At 34.0% G+C, this 17,448-nt stretch overlaps 1 protein-coding gene across 2 annotated transcripts in view; it reads left to right on the top strand.

The window, feature by feature from the left end:
• The window catches only part of LOC125856694 (probable methyltransferase PMT7), a 93,222-nt gene extending 81,328 nt beyond the window's left edge, over positions 1-11,894 (top strand). For both annotated transcript variants that reach the window (XM_049536314.1, XM_049536315.1), the window contains exons 2-7: positions 7,312-7,726; positions 8,514-8,803; positions 9,621-10,004; positions 10,514-10,760; positions 10,844-10,982; positions 11,535-11,894. In XM_049536314.1, coding sequence (XP_049392271.1) covers positions 7,312-7,726; positions 8,514-8,803; positions 9,621-10,004; positions 10,514-10,760; positions 10,844-10,982; positions 11,535-11,693 — 1,634 coding nt within the window. In that variant the 3' untranslated portion in view covers positions 11,694-11,894. The remainder of the gene's footprint in view (positions 1-7,311; positions 7,727-8,513; positions 8,804-9,620; positions 10,005-10,513; positions 10,761-10,843; positions 10,983-11,534) is intronic.
• Positions 11,895-17,448: the final 5,554 nt, after the last annotated feature.

Here is a 17,448-nt window from a genome sequence, read left to right as displayed (position 1 = left end):
AGGGATTCTTTGTTGCAGTGTTGCTGAAGCTATGTTTTGCTTGGCTAATGACAGGAAGAGGAAAGCATTTAGAGTTGCTTTTAAGAAATGGGTGATCCTTTTTTTCTCTTTTTGGTATTACAGAAAGTGGATATGCTTTTAAGTTTTCATTGTGGGTGAGTAAAATGGATAGAGATATGCTAATTAAGAGCTGTTTTTGTGTTTTTTATTCGAGCAATATAAAATCGTCAATGCAAAAAAGACTAATCTTTATCATTGGTGTTTACTGTATTTAGGCAAGTAAATCATTGTTGGTATTTTTATTTAGTTGGTACTAGACAGAACTTAAGGTAGTGTACTCTGATCAATTTGGGTAAATGTTGTGTCTCGCTTATATAGGAAAGACAGTGAGGTGGATGAGTAATGGTTTGGCTTCTATTTTGCTAAGTGGTTTAGTAGACATTGCAAATTTGGCAAGGACACTTTTGTGGTAAAAAATTGGTCAATGTTCAGTGGAGTCGAATAACTGGTTGTTGATTATGTTATGCCCAATAGGACCACAAGGGATGTTCCATGGACATTTCTCATGTTGCAATCTATGGTACTGAATATTTTAATGGATAGTTGTGGGATTGAAGCCCTTCCTGCAGAGTTTCTGTTAGTGTTTAACAGAGGAGAATAAACTGATTGAACAAGAAAAAGGAAAAGTGTCGTCTTCTATTGATAATGGGAGACTGAAATACATCGCAGCTGAACTAAAGATGTTGTAAAGTAATGCAAAAAAGTCTGCTAAAACTAACAGTAGCTAGCAGAATTTTAAACAAACTAGGAAATAGAAAACAGCTAAAATATAGCAATTTATTCTGGTGTGCGCTTCCTCAACATTCTTCTGCCCTATGTCATCTTCTAGCTTGAATTTAGGTCATGTAGTTCTAGAAGACAACTGGAACAATCCTCCTGGCTTAAGAACTGCATAGTCCAAGCTTCATTCTAAAGAATTCAAACCCATTAACATGAAATGGCTTAGTGAATACATCAACAATTTGATCTTCCGACTTGCAATAAATCAATTTCACCTCTCCACACAAACACTTTTGTGCTTCCTTGCTGCTCCAGATCAAGATCTAACATAATCTTCCTTAGCCAAAGAGCTTGATTAACAGCTGCTGTTGCAGCTATAAATTCAGCTTTTGCAGTTTGACTGTGCCACAATGCCTTGCTTCTTTAAGCACCATGATAAACATCCCGAACCTGAAGTGCTTTTCATGTCATCATCTAATCCTTCCCAATCACTGTTAGAATAACCTTGCAACTTGAAGTTCTGACCTTTCCCAAACCTAACACCATTGTCCAAAGTTCCCTTGACATACCCTATCACTCTTTTGGCTGCTTTCATGTGCATTTCACTTGCACAATTCAGAAATCTAGACAAGACACTTACTGCTTGCAGAATGTTGGATCTCGTGGCAGTGAGATACATGAGACATCCGACCATACTTCTATAACTTGCCTCGTCAACCTTGTCACTACCTNCCTTGCTTCTTTAAGCACCATGATAAACATCCCAAACCTGAAGTGCTTTTCATGTCATCATCTAATCCTTCCCAATCACTGTTAGAATAACGTTGCAACTTGAAGTTCTGACCTTTCCCAAACCTAACACCATAGTCCAAAGTTCCCTTGACATACCCTACCACTCTTTTGGCTGCTTTCATGTGCATTTCACTTGCACAATTCAGAAATCTAGACAAGACACTTACTGCTTGCAGAATGTTGGATCTCGTGGCAGTGAGATACATGAGACATCCGACCATACTTCTATAACTTGCCTCGTCAACCTTGTCACTACCTCCATCTTTAATCAGCTTTTCTTTCTGATTCATTGGACTGTTCATAGGTTTGCAATCTTCCATTTTGAACTTCTTCATTATCTCCCTTGCATATTTATTTTGGCAAATGAACACTTCATTTTGGGTTTGACAAATCTGCATTCCAAGAAAGTAAGACATTTCTCCCAAGTCTGTCATTTTGAACACTTTCTTCATCTCTACCTTAATTCATCTATCATTTCAAGGTTGTTGCCTATTACATGAAGATCATCAACATAAAGTGATATAACCACAATACCAGAATCACTTTTTTTAATAAATAAAATTGATTCGCTTAGGCTTTTCTTAAAACCTAATCCTTGCAAGTGATCATCAATTCGACTGTACCAAGCCCTTGAAGCTTGTTTTAAACCATTAAGGGCTTTCTTCAATAGATACACTTTGTCGTCATGTCCCTTTACAGAAAAACCTTGAGGTTGTTCCACATAAATTTGCTCCTGTAGAAAACCATTTAACAAAGATGACTTGCATCTAATTGAAAGATTTTCCAACCTTTTTGAGCAGCAATAGCTAGTAACAGCCTTATAGTATCAAGCCTAGCAACTGGAGCAAAGGTTTCTGAATAATCAACTCCAAAAATTTGTGAGTAACCTTTCACAACAAGTCTTGCCTTGAGCCTGTTAACCGATCCATCAGCATTCAATTTTGTGCTATAAACCCACTTCACACCAATGATCTTCCTATGTTGTGGTTTTTCCACAAGCTACCAGGTCACACTCTTCTCAATCATTGCAAGCTCTCCTCCATTGCAGCTTGCCATTTGAGGATCTGAAACGGCTTCTTCAAATCCAGAAGGCTCTAAAATGGCCACATTGCATCTCTGGTATATGTCAGAGCAACCTTGTTCCTCTCACAGGTTGATCATCAATGTCCTCATCTAAATCTAGTAGATTGCTTGTAATCTGCTTCTGGTTAACTTTTTCCAGTCCCATTGCTCATTCTCCATAAAAAATACATCTCTGCTTGCCATAATTTTCCCTACATGAGGGTGAATTTTTTTGTAAGCTTTGGAGATCGTACTATAACCAATAAAGACTCCAGGTTCAGCTTTCTTATCTAACTTGTCCCTCTTAACCTGTGGAATATGAGAGAAACACAAACAACCAAAGATTATTAAGTCTTGTAAGGACGGCTTATACCCGTGCCATGCCTCAAAAGGTGTCTTTTCCTTCACGGCTTTTGTTGGCAACCCGTTTCGGAAAAAAATAGTAGTGCTAGCTGCTTCTACCCATAACATTTTTTGGTAGGCCCTTCTCATATAACAAGCATCTCGACATCTCCATTATCGATCTGATCTTCCTCCTTTCACTGACACCATTTTACTGCGGAGTATATGGGACAGTGAGTTGATGCTCAATTCCTGCATTTTCACAAAACTTTTCAAATCGATCAGATGTGTACTCGGTACCATTATCTGTTCTAAGCATATGAATCCTGCAACCACTTTGATATTCTACCAAAACTTGAATTTCTAGAACACTTCAGGTACTTCAGATTTGAACCTGAGAAAATAAATCCAACACAATCTTGTCATATCATCAATGAATGCTATAAAATATTTACTTCCGTTAAGAGAAGCAGTCCTATGTGGTCCACACAAATTAGTATGGACTAATTGACGCTTCACTGATGCTCTCCAGGTTGCCTTGGCAAAAGGCATCCTACTTTGCTTTCCCATTTGACATGTGTTGCAAGTTGCATGTTCGTCCTCCATAAGTGGTAGTCCTCGAAGGCTCGAACCATATCTTTCTTCAGCATGTACAAGAGTGTCCTGTGATGGAAATGTTCGAGTCTCTTATGCCATATATTTGTTGTCATCTCTTGGCTTGGATAGGCAACCAACTTTTCCTCTATTGGATCAAAGGAAAAACTCTTTCCTCTCATTTTAACTTGACAGATTTGTTGGCCCTTTGGATCAAAGATCACACACTTCTTGTCCTCAAACATAAGCTTAAAACCATTCTCCAAAAGTTGCCCTACTCTCAACAAATCTTGATCAAGTTCAAGAACAAAAAGTACATCTGATATTAACTTTGTACCTGGGTAGCTTTCAATAGCTACGGTGCCTTTCCCTTTGGCAGGAAGATAATCTTCATTACCAATTCTGACTTTAGAGATTGCAGATCTGTCTAACTCTTTGAAAATCTCTTCGTCATGAGTCATATGATTTGTACAACCGCTATCAATTGACCAACTTTCGCTTGAACTTCTACTTGCAAAACAAGTAGCCACAAACAATTGATCTTCTTCCTGTTCGTCTGCAATTTGAGCTTCATTTAATTGTTGTGGTCCTTTTTCTTTTCAAATAATCTCAGCATGACAAGTTTATGACACTTTCTGCATCTCATATCAGGTTTTTTCCAGCATTTGAAGTATGGATGATTTCTCTTCCCAAAATGCTGACATGCTGGATATTTTCCACCTTTGTTGTCGTTGCTAGAATTGCTATCAGTTGCAGCAGCTTCTATCGATGTAACATAGCTCTTCCTGAACTTCTGCTTCCTACCTTTGCCTCCAACATTAAATTGATGCCTTGGCCCTTGCTTACAAAGCTCCTTCAACAGTTGCCTCGTTCCTCATCATTCTTCTTTGTTCCTGTGCTTGCCAGTGTTATCAAAAGCGAAAAGCACAAAAAGGCTCTATGGTCCATGGGGGTTTTAAGCGCAAATAAAGCGTGGGCTTTAATGAAAAAAGGCGCAAAGGGAGAAAAAAAATACAAATATATATGTTTAGTCCAAGACTAATAATTATAGAAATGAATGACAAATATATGACCAAAGAAATTGGAAAAAAATAATGATAAAGTTAAATATCAATTGTTTAGTGTCACTTCTTCATAAGAGGCTCATTGGCAAGGAACATCTTGCCTTAGAACCTTGATGACGACACTGATGTGCACATAAAGCGAAGCAAAGCGCGCCTTTGATAACACTGGTGCTTGCAAGGGGTTTAAAAGTTCCGCCAAAGTAATGTTTGACAGCTGATATTTTGTATTTCCAGTGAAGCAATTATTGTTTCAAACTTTCCAGGTAAAGTAATACGAATTTTCTACACAATTCTTGTATCCGAAAGTTCGGCACCAAGTAACTTTATCTTATTGGTCAGACTAATAAGTTTATTTGAGTACTCTTTAATTATCTCAGATTCCTTCATTTTTGCATTTCAAATTCCCTCACCAGGTTCAAGACCTTCATGTCTCGAATTCTTTCATCTCCATAATATTCCTTTTTTCAGAAAATCCCATATTTCCTTAGCCGATCTAAGAGTCACGATTCTGGGAAAAATAGTATGAGATACTGCAGCATAAAGACACTCCTTCGCCTTCGCCTTCGACTTCCCGGTCTTCTTCTCTTTGTGAATTCTAATCTGAGTCATTGTAGGATTGCCTGGTAAAGGGGGGAACTTAATAATCCTCCTCTACTGCCTCCCAGAGATCACATGCATGATGCATCCATGTAGTCTTCCATCCTAACAGCCCAAACCCAATAGTTTTCTCCATTGAAAATTGGCAGAGCAATTGATGGAAAAATACCTTCACCTTCCATTATTCTGCAAGGTAGTTTTATGGAATGGTTTGATTATGTTTGGGTTTCACTCAATCAATATAACTCACAAATTCTCACAAGTCCCTTGAGAACTAAAGAGCTGTGATGCCAATGTTAGTGTTTAATAGAGGAGAATAAACTGATTGAAGAAGAAAACGGAATAATGTCTTCTATTGAAATTGGGAGACTGAATAATTACATCGCAGCTTAACTAAAGATGCTGTAAAGTAATGCTAAAAAATCTGCTAAAACTAAGTTAGTGCTTGCTGAAATTGAGGAACTAATACTTAACAGTATCTAACAGAATTTTAAACAAATTAGGAAACAGAAAACAACTAAAATATAGCAAATTATTCTGGTGTGCAGTTCCTCAACATTCTTCTGCCCTACGTCATCTTCTAGCTTGAATTTAGGTCATGTAGTTCTAGAAGACAACTGCAACAGTTTCATTTTTGAAATGTTACTTAGCTTTCCTTTGGAGGAACATAAAGGTGGCGGATTCTGGTGTAGTTGTTCCAGTTATTTTGTAAATTGATTCAATAAAATAGGAACACGAAAAAGAAAGTATGTAATTGAAATGGTGAAAGATGCCAACAACTGGTGGTATGTTGAATGTTTTTGCTCAATTGGTTTATAGATTTTAGGCTTTAGCAGGTTCTTAAGGAAAGAGATTTGTGTTATGACTTCAGATATTCATTCGTAATTCTCAAATACAGAGTGGAATATTCAGTTGCAAAAAAACTGGCAGTTAAGCATACTGATCAATAGAAAAAAGATAACTTATAAAGCTTATAATACCCCTTCAAAGAAAGGTTCTGCTATTTCACGAACTGGGATCTAGGTAAAAGATAGTGTTGTTTCTGTGGATTGATAGAATCAACTCAAACAAACAAAAACAGTGACATATGATTGGTCATTAAATACTGCTCTATAGTTGATACCAATTTATATTTGGTTGGGTAGATTCTGATAGATTCTATCAAATAGATGTTCTTTTGCATTTTCTGTAGAATCTTTCGAATTTAAGTTCTTCTCCAAGAAGTGGATTTTTCTATAAGGTGATTGTGATATCCTGATCTATAAAAAAATATATTAAATAGCATTCTAGTGGCCTAGTAGTCGATGAAGGTATGATAAGGTATAAACCTCCAAAGACTAGGGGTCAAATCCCAGCATAAACAATATGTAGTAGGCAATTCCCCCCCCCCTCCCCCCATTTTCCTAAGTCTTGGTGGGCAAAGTTACTCGGTATTTGTGCTAGTGAGAGGTGGAAGTATGAAACTTCGGCTTTTGGGATAAGTCCTGTGCTATTTTGTTAGACCTTGTCCCTGCACAGAAGATAGCTTAAACTGAGTGCCAAAAATACTGAATAGTGCAATGACTATTAAAAGACAATTGGGAAAGGCAGGCTATTTTGCCCTTGATTTGCTTATAACTTGCAAGATTCACATTGCATATGAACCATGTCCAAGTATAACTTTCAGTGTGCCACGTGATAAAAATCTTTAACGTGGGTAACCTTTTCACTTGTCGCGGTAATAACAGACCCTTCATATCATGTGATGTCTATTCTCAGATAACCTAAACAGTCTTGTTGACGAGGATTTCTCCGTTCTGTTATATTTTTGCTGTCAACTTTCTCTTTATCATGACGTTCCCTCAAGAAACTGGAGGCAAACTATACAGCTGTCGAATTCTGTTCCTTTTGATCTCTACATTTTGTTTTCCTTATATAATTTATTCTTTTCCTTTCTGTCATTTTGGCACAAGGATGTAAGTTGGGTTGGGGTCAGGTCTAGGTTCAAATTTGAGCTCATTCTTGACTCTTTTTTATATTTCTCCTCCATATTTTATTGAGTTTCATATGATTTTGGTTCTAATCCATATTATGCATGCAGGTGCTTTGAATTTTAAAAACAAGGTGTCTCTTTCATATCGGGTGATACCATTGAATATCCCTGAAATAGGAATAAATGTTTGTCCTTTGAAACTTAATGAGTATATCCCATGTCATGACTTGTCTTATATTAAAGAGCTAATGCCAAAACTAGATCTTTCAAGGAAAGAAGAGTTGGAGAGGCATTGTCCTCCATCTGATAGGCGCTTGTTTTGTTTGGTGCCACCTCCAACTGATTATAAGATACCTATAAGGTGGCCAATTAGTAGAGACTATGTGTGGCGGAGCAATGTGAACCATACACGTCTTGCAGAGGTAAAAGGTGGACAAAATTGGGTGCATGAGAAGGATCAACTTTGGTGGTTTCCAGGCGGTGGAACTCATTTCAAGCATGGGGCATCTGAGTATATTGAGAGGTATGCATGATCTCTTTGGTCTTTCACGTTCCCACCTTTCTGTCTTGAACTTGCAGCTTTTTGAGAATTCATTTTCTTCTGTCAAGAACATATGGAAAGAAATCAATCTGAAATTTATGATGGCTTTCCTCTGCCTAAGCATTAGTGGGTAGATTTACCCGGTGCTTGTACTGATGTTGGGAGATGCAGTACCTAGTGTAATAGTAATGGTAAAAGAGAAGTTAATGGGAGTATATCCGTAGAAGATTGTCTCCTTTTACGTGCCAAGACCCACAAAAAGATAAAAATGAAATTTCATTGATTAAATGTTTCAAAAATACCAACAACTCTCGCCCCCAAGGCCTAGCTCAAGTGGCAAAAGGTGGAGGATTTCTGGCTTAGGTCACAGGTTTGCAAAGCGAAGCCCGGTATTTAAGTGGAGAAGGGTAGAGGGGCGGGCCCATTATCCACCGAGTTTAGAAGGCTGCGATTGGCCCAAAGGGCGGGTCACAGACGGATTTCTCGCTTATCAAAAAAAATACCAACAACTCTCTTTAAAAATGAAAACTGCAACTTTCATTTCTTATCTTTACCTTCTGTTTTCTACTTGATGATGTTTGTTTACAGACTCCATCCAAATCCAAACAGAACCCATTTTACTTAACATATTTGAAAGTTGCTTACAAACTCCATCCAAATCTGCCACTCATGATATTCGTCTATTTCTTCTTAGGTTTGACTTAGTCTCAATATTGTGGACATGTATGTTTTTATGTATCTCATTTATTAAGTTATTTATTTGGTGCAGGTTAGGAAATATGACAACTAATGAGAAAGGTGACTTACGATCTGTAGGGATATTTCAAGTGCTTGATGTTGGTTGTGGTGTTTCCAGTTTCTCTGCCTATCTTCTTCCTTTAAGTATAGAAACAATGTCCTTTGCTCCTAAAGATGGTCATGAGAACCAAATTCAGTTTGCTTTGGAACGAGGAATCGGTGCAACAATATCTGCTATAGCGACAAAGCAGCTGCCATATCCTAGCAACTCTTTTGAGATGGTGCATTGCTCCAGATGTCGAGTTGATTGGCATGAAAATGGTGAGCGCTGCGTTCATTATATAGGAAAATTTTATAACTTAAATGTGTTACTGCTCTATGTTACTGCTTTGAGATCTGGATACTTTTAGTGAATATTTGGCTTCCTACATCCTGCACATTCATAACTGAAACGACATTTAGATTCTCAAAAATTGTACTTCTGGAATTCATTATCATGTCAGAAGCAAAGCTAATGTACATTCACAAACAAGTCCTCATAACTCAAGCACACTTTGGATTTTCTCGAAGATTCCGGTCCTCTAGGCATAGGATAGCATTCATCTGATTTTGAAAGACAAATGCCATTGTTTGCCTCTCATTCTACTATTCACTGTAGCTCCTCTTTCCACTTTGTAATAGTCTTGAAACTCTTAGATAATTCTAGTCATCAATGAAGTCTACCTAACGAACTCTCATTACTATTAAACTGTCATAGTTCAGAGTTTCAGACTAAGAACATAACTTTGTTTCTAAATGGTGAAATAAGGAAGTTACGCGATATACCTTTTTCATATGGTATGACCACATAGTTTGCATTTCTGCATGATGTTATGATGCCATTCTTGACAACTGCATAGTCTACATGAGAACTATGTTGCTTGGACTAATCAGAAATACCACCATGTGTGTGTTGGATCCTCAGGTAATGCATAGCTTTCGGAGGATCCAACACACACATGATGGTATTTTTGATTGGTCCAAGCAACATACCATGAGAATTCTTTGGTAGCCCTGTGTGTCATGTACACGTGGTAAATTTTGATTTGGATAAAAAGGTCCATGTTTTCATTCGCTAAACTCCTGGGTGTTGGTGCAGATGGTATTCTACTCAAGGAAGTGAACCGTCTATTAAGATCAGATGGATACTTTGTCTATTCAGCTCCACCAGCTTATAGAAAGGATAAGGATTTTCCACAGATATGGGACAAATTAGTACATCTAACTTCTGGAATGTGCTGGAAACTCATTGCACGGGAAGTTCAAACAGCAATTTGGATTAAGCAAGAAAATAATTCATGTCTCCAGCATAATACAGAGGAGAAACTTGTAAACATCTGTGATTCTCAGGATGATTTTAAACCATCATGGAAAACACCTCTGAGGAACTGTATTACCCTAAGTGACACATCATCTAATACTAAGAAACTACCGCCTCGGCCACAACGTCTTTCAGAGTATTCACAAAGTCTTCGTCGGCTAGGTTTGTGAATTTTATTCCTTGGTGTTCTATTCAATTAATTGATTATTCTGTTGGCCAGTTGTTTAGTTTTGGCAACAATCTTAAAATGAATGAAAATGTAATACAATGTTCAGTTTTATATTCTGTCAAATAAGTTTTCTAAAATATCCCTTAAGATTGGTAATCACGAGCGAGAAAAACACTCTTTCTTCATTTAGTATAAGTAGCAGTAATTATGATTGCAGTAACACCTTTATTTTTCATACTATGAGTGTTTCATCTATTGTCTATGGTACCTTAAAACTAAAGTATAAAGGGTAAATTTTTTACAAGAATCTTAATCCTGATCATATACTTTTGATGAAAGTAATATATCAACTAGAGGTAGTTAGGAAGAATGCAACTGAGCTCTAGATACAACTTCGAAGCCATTTTCTTTTAACATTGGTAAACGTGTATGAGTAATTCTTTTTTACTTTCTTTTGGGGAAAAAATGCTTGCTTAAACATGTTATAATTTGTTTGCTGCAGGTATTGATCGAGAAAAGTTCTTAGCGGATACAATCTATTGGCAAGATCAAGTTCGCCATTACTGGAGACTGATGGATGTAAACAAGAAAGAAATACGTAATGTAATGGACATGAGTGCTTCCCTTGGTGGATTTGCAGTCGCTCTTAGTACATGGCCGGTCTGGGTGATGAATGTAGTTCCTGTAACAATGAACAACACCCTTTCTGCCGTTTATGATAGGGGTCTTATAGGGACTTTTCATGACTTGTAGGGTGTTATGAATTGGTTATACCTTATAAAGTTCTACTCTGATTGAAAGGTGCTATAACGATGCTGACTGGTTTTTGTAGGTGTGAGCCATTCTCCACGTACCCACGCTCTTATGATTTGTTGTATGCCAACAATCTTCTCTCTCACTATAAAGACCGTGATGAAGGTTGTTTGCTTGAGGATATCATGCTGGAAATGGATCGTATCCTTCGACCTCAGGTAACATATTTCGTTCAGAATTTGATGCTTGTGAGGCTACAAAATGTCAATCAATTCATAATATTTTGTTGCTCGCTGTTATGGTCTTCACAGTAGATTCTCTTTTTAGTCTGTAAAAATCCATAATCCAAAAGATCTACCAAACTATTTACATCAGAGAGATTACTCAAAGCAAAAAGGTTTAGTAAATATCTTGTATGGGAGTTAGAAGTTCCTTCAAAACATCTAGAGTTCTAGGCTCATTCGAGCTGATAATATTTGGATGAAACTGACTGGTCGTTCTTATCCACGATCATTAAGACACTGAAAACAGAATGTGTGTGGATCCTCCAAAAGTAGTGTATTTTTTAAGGAACAGACACGAGTGTGACAACAGTTTTGGAGAGTTTGACCAACATAGCTTGAAAGAATACTACTATTAGGTTGGAACAATGGCAATCAGCTTAGTAGTTTCCATGTTATGTTTATGTATGGAGTGCTCATATTGTATCCATGCGTATACCAGACATTTCAACTATGATCAAACTCAAGTTTTCGTCAACTCATGTGCAGGGATTTATCATTATCAGAAACGAAGAATCCATCATATCGCGAATACAACATCTTGCGCCAAAATTTCTTTGGGACGTCCAATTACATTATCTAGAAGATGATCGGAAAAAAACTGGGTCAGCTTTATTTTGCAGGAAAAGGTTTTGGGCCATTGCCTAATGCAGTTTTTCATTCAAAATTTATCACTGAAAGATGAATATCCAAGTTAAATTCTTTTAGAGTAAACAAAGTTGTAAAATTTATATATGTGAAAATAACTATGCTACTGTTGTAACATAAAGAAAACACTGAATTATTTGTCACTATAAGGGCATCAACAACTCAATCCTCTATTTTACTCTTCAAATATAGAGTTCTCTATTTTTTACAGACAATCAACTGCAACCCAATTCTCTATTTTACTCTCTAAAAGGCAATTTTTTTCTCTCTCCTTAATATTATATTATTATTTATATTTCATTCTTATTTTCTTATTTCATAATATAAATCATTTATTTCTTTTTTCCCAAATAATTACTTTATATAATTTTTAATGTGATATATGAAATTATATTTTATTCTAAATTTTTAAATAACATAAATTGCAAGAAAATATAATATAATACATAAATTAGGGGACAAATTCAAAGAAAAGTGACATACAATTACATAAATACTCAATTTTCAAAATTATTACGTTGCTCCCATAAATGCTCTATTAATGCATTACGGAGTTCAAAATGAGCATTTTTGTCCTTAATTTTTTTATGTCTAACTAAAAATTGTTCAAACTGGAGATTTTCATCTACCACCATTTCTATAGTTGGAGTTGGAGCCTCTACGGCATCTTGAATTGGTGCATCGAGATCACGTTCACCCTCAATTATCATGTTGTGCAGTATAATGCATGTAGTCATTATATCATGTAGCACTTCCTTTCTCCAAAAACATGACGGTCCTGCAATAATTGTAAAACGTGATTGCACAACTCCGAATGCACGTTCAACATCTTTTCGGCACCATTCTTGTTTCATCGCGAAATATTTCTTCTTTTGGGAATGAGGATCACAAATAATTTGAATAATTGTAGACCATTTAGGATATATACCATCAGTTAAGTAATAACCCATATCGTATTCTTTTCCTTGAATAACATAATGGGCGAGAGGCGCAATACTGCTAACAAGATTGGAAAATAAATGTGATGACTCTAAAACATTAATATCGTTATTGGTGCCAGGCAAATCAAAATAAGCATGCCATATCCAAAGGTCATAATCAGCAACAACTTCAACAATAATTGTTGGTGATCCACTACGACTTGCGTATTGCCCAGCCCATGCCGTTGGACAATTTTTTCATTTCCAGTGCATGCAATCTAGACTACCTAACATTCCTGGGAAATCACACTGCTCACCAATGTGTAGAAGCCTCGCAACATCGCTAGGTGTTGGTGTCTCAAATATCGCTCACCAAAAACCTCTATAGTAGAAACTATTAGTGATCCAAATGTTCATGATTACCTGCAACGAGAACAACAACAAATTCTTGAAAAAAGAAATCGACAATCACAACCGCAGTCACAACCACAACCGCAACAATTCTCGGAACCATATCCTAATTTTTTTCCGAATAGTGCTAATTCTGAAACGACCTACCGAATTTCTAAATTATTGTTGTGATCAATTAACTATTATGTTATGTATTGTGTTTTATCTTGTATTTAAATTATTATGTTATGTATTATATTGTGTTGTTATCTTGTATTTAAATTATTATGTTATGTATTGTATTGTTATCTTGTATTTAAACTATCATATCATGTATTGTATTTTTAAATTAAACTTTTTCATCTTGCCATTTTAATTTTCCGTATTCTTTATAATGAAAATTAATAATAAAATAAAATTTTATTATTCACGAAAATTAGAAAAAAAAAATTTAAATACTATTAATATGAAATTAAAATAGTATATATTAAATAATATTTTTTAAAAATATTATATTACATTTAAAAAAGAATTATGAATATTAGATATTTAATTAATGGAATTATATATAAAATAATATGTTAATTAGAAAGTTATAGAAATAATAATAAAATAATAAAAAGTGAAATAGAGAGTGTGAATAGTAGTTATTCAACTCTCTAAATTTGAAGAATAGGGGGTGATTTGGAGGTGGATTGGAGTGCTTATTATCTATTTTACTCAAATATAGAGAATGGAGAGTAAAATAGAGGTGGGTTGAAGATGGTCTAAAGAATTAGAAATGCAAAATCTTAGTCCATTGCAGTTACTCTTATTTTCATATGCCTTCTTTATCTCTACGAGACAGGGATAAGGTTTATGTATACTCTACTCTCTTCAAATCTCACTTTTGAGAATACACCTGATATGTTGTTGTTATCTTCCTGACTCAGCCTAATTCAAAGTCGCGCTAGGTAATTATGTAAAGTAAAAACACTTTCTATCAAAAAGTTATCTATTTCAATGATTTGAATCTGAAACCTCTTGTGAATCCTAACGACCTCACCACTCTTTGGTGGTACAATTAAATTTGTATTTATGACGTTAACTACCAAAGAAAAAGATAATTTTTATCGCTAAACAATAAAATTTGTCTTACATTCTATTTTTATTAGCTATTGGTTATTTAGCCATATGTTAGTGATGAACATCATAACTAATTCTTTCTTTTTTTTTTTGTTAATCAGACTTCAACGCAAATATCGATAAACGAATATGAAGAAAAATAATATGATACTCCCTCTGTTTCACAAAGAATGACATTCTTTCCTTTTTAGTCAGTTTCAAAAAGAATGATCTCTTTCCTTTTTTGGTAACATTTTACTTTTTACTTTTCACGTAGCATGTTTAAGACCACAAGATTAAGGGTAATTTTGTACATTTGACATAACCTTAATTTAGGACTACAAGATTCAAAACTCTTCTTTATTTACTTAAACTCCGTGCCAAGTTAAACCAGGTCATTCTTTATGAAACGGAGGGAGTACGATTTTGTAAGAGGAACATTAAATTGAAGTAGTTGACACTTGATATGACAAGACAAGACAACTCCATACTTGTCGGCCCTATCTGCCATTATGTCTGAAACAAGCTTATCCAAATTCTTAGCCAATGTAGCATAAAATAAAATAAAAAGTGTATTTTTTTTTCTGTAATTTTTTGAGTAATGAGTGTTAAATATTAATATTTTAGTATGGCATTTTTCAGATTTTAAGATTTAAATAAATTTATTTTTAATTTTAAATATTTCATAGATCTTTTAAATATTTTGAATGATTAATTATTGTGATTTATAGTACTTTTTACGTAGTTTACAAATATATAAATTTTATATTTTTAAAATGAAGATTTCATGTGTAAATTTTCGGTCAAACTTATTGACTCTCAAAAAACGAAAAGTATCACATAAATTGACACAAATGAGTAGTTGTAAATTGTAATATACCACCACCTAGAGATATGATAATGCGATTTTCATACTTTTAATTAGATATTTCGAATTCAAATATATTAAATATACATATGAAAACATTTATGTATATATATATATACATCTTCTACGTAAATAGTATTTAATAAATTATTTGTGTTTTTCATGACCGCGCAAAACGCGGATGAATTCACTAATTTTAATGAGAAGAGAAAAAAAAAATAGAGAGAAATTGCATTTATTTTCAATTTAATAGCCTTTGAAGTTTTTCCCCTAACCGTCTCCTTCCCAATCTTGAACACACACACACACACGGCACTATAATCTATATCTGCCCTAATAAACACACACAGAGTCTCTATTTGTTTTGCCCTAGTTTATATCATATGTTTCAATTTTGTGAGTTAAATAAGATAATATTTTTTTAATTGTGATTGATTCACAGATCTTTTAAATATTTAAATTGTTATTTTTGTGACTTATAAATACGTTTTATGTAGTTCTTAAATATGTAAATTATTTTTTTAAAACTCTAAAAGATGGTATGTTCAAATTCGTGACTATTACTCTCGAAATTTGAATAATATCATTAAAATTAAAGCAGAAAGGATATATATGTGCATTTAAAGCCTCTAACCATCAAACTATTCCCTCCGTTTCTATTTATATATCACCATTTTTTATTTCACGTGCATTAGGAAATTAAGTAAGTTTACTACTCTACCTTTATTTAATTTTTGTCAATTTTTCAATTAATGAATATTAATTAATTTATTTTGATTAGTTAATTTGACAATGAATACGAATTATTCACTTAGTTTTTCTATATATGTTGGTCAGATGTATATTTTCAAGACTAACAACTCACAAGAGTAAAATAGAAAGAATATTATAATTTATGCATTGATTTTATGAAATGACAAGTATTATGGACCAATTATTTATAGTAAGGATGACATATAAAAAACGGAGGGAGTAGGATTTAGCGCGCTTATCTACATTACACTTTCTCGTTATTTCCTCAAATACACATTTAGATGAGTGACACTTGTCTAATATGATTTTTAAAGATCAAAATTAGATTAATTTAATAACCATCTTAGCTTGTTTAAAATATTAAATTTGTTATAATCTGCAATATCAATTGCCAAAATATTTTGATAGTCATTAAATTTTCAGTTTGTAAGTTTAATCGGTAAACTAATTCCCTGTCCCCTCCCTTTTCCTAAACCCATATAAACAAATAAAACGTTTTGTGATCATAAAGTTAGGAAATTGATTTAAAAATTAATTTGAAATTGAATTAAAGAACATATGAGGGGAGTGAAATAATAGTACTAATTTTCAATGGATCTATAAAAGGTAATTAGAGTGTTGAAATTATTTGTGATACTATTTAGTAATATAATTTAGCTAAAATGGGGAATATATGAAGAAAAAAAGCGGGAGTACTATGATAGTAAATACTACTCTCTATTCCTATTCATATGTCACCATTTTAAGATTTCACGTCCCTAAGTTTACTATTATACCCTTATTTGCCTATCAACAGGTCAGTCAATATTAGTAGGGATCCTTTTGCCTGAGAAAAAGGAGTCAACCCAACATGGGCAATGATAGGCAGACCAAAGATTTACGTAGTCCTTGTCTACTTGCTTTGTGCACCGGCATAGCAGAATTCGAATTCGTTGGCTCAGATGAATGGCTCTCTTGGCTTCGTAAACATACCTATGTTTTTGTTTTTTCACTACCAATGAGTAGGCAGGTATTCTCTTGAAGTCAAAAATTTAGTCAATTTGATTAATTTTCAAAATTAAATTAGATTACATTAATTCGATATTTTAAACAAAAGATTTAGACAATCAAAAACTATATGAAAAGTACTGTAAATTGTAATTTTTTGCATATTAATGTGATGAAAAAATACATCGTAAAATATTAGTCAAAGTTCTTATAGTTTGACTCTAAAAAAAATCATGACAATTAAAAGTGGACGGATGGAATATTAAGGACCACCTATTTTTAGTAAGGACGACGTATAAATAGGAATAGAGAGAATAATTTGATGCTATTAAATTTAATTAAAGTTTTGAACTTATATAACAAACTATGGATTTATTGTTTTTCAATGTAAAATTTACAAATGAAATAACTGAGTAGCAAAATTTAATATCTTAATCATATTAATTAAAATTTAATATCTTAATCATATTAACGAACTGAAAAAAAATGATTTTCAAATTTAATATTTTAATCATAATTAAAATATTTGTTAAATTAATCTGATCTTAACTTTTAAAAGTTATATCTAACAAATATCACTTATCTAAACGTACGCTTGGAAAAAATAGAGAAAAAAATGTAATAGACCCTAGATCCAATCAAACTATACCCCAAATAATAAATTAAATAGTTACTGCCATTGAAATAATTAAAGTAGCTAGGAAACAAATAAATAAATGTACAGCAGTTAGAA

This window comes from Solanum stenotomum, chromosome 2, assembly GCF_019186545.1.
Source record: "Solanum stenotomum isolate F172 chromosome 2, ASM1918654v1, whole genome shotgun sequence".
Classification (NCBI taxonomy): Eukaryota; Viridiplantae; Streptophyta; class Magnoliopsida; order Solanales; family Solanaceae; genus Solanum; species Solanum stenotomum.
Note: the sequence above shows the minus strand (reverse complement) of the source record. Positions and strands in the feature narration are given on the sequence as shown.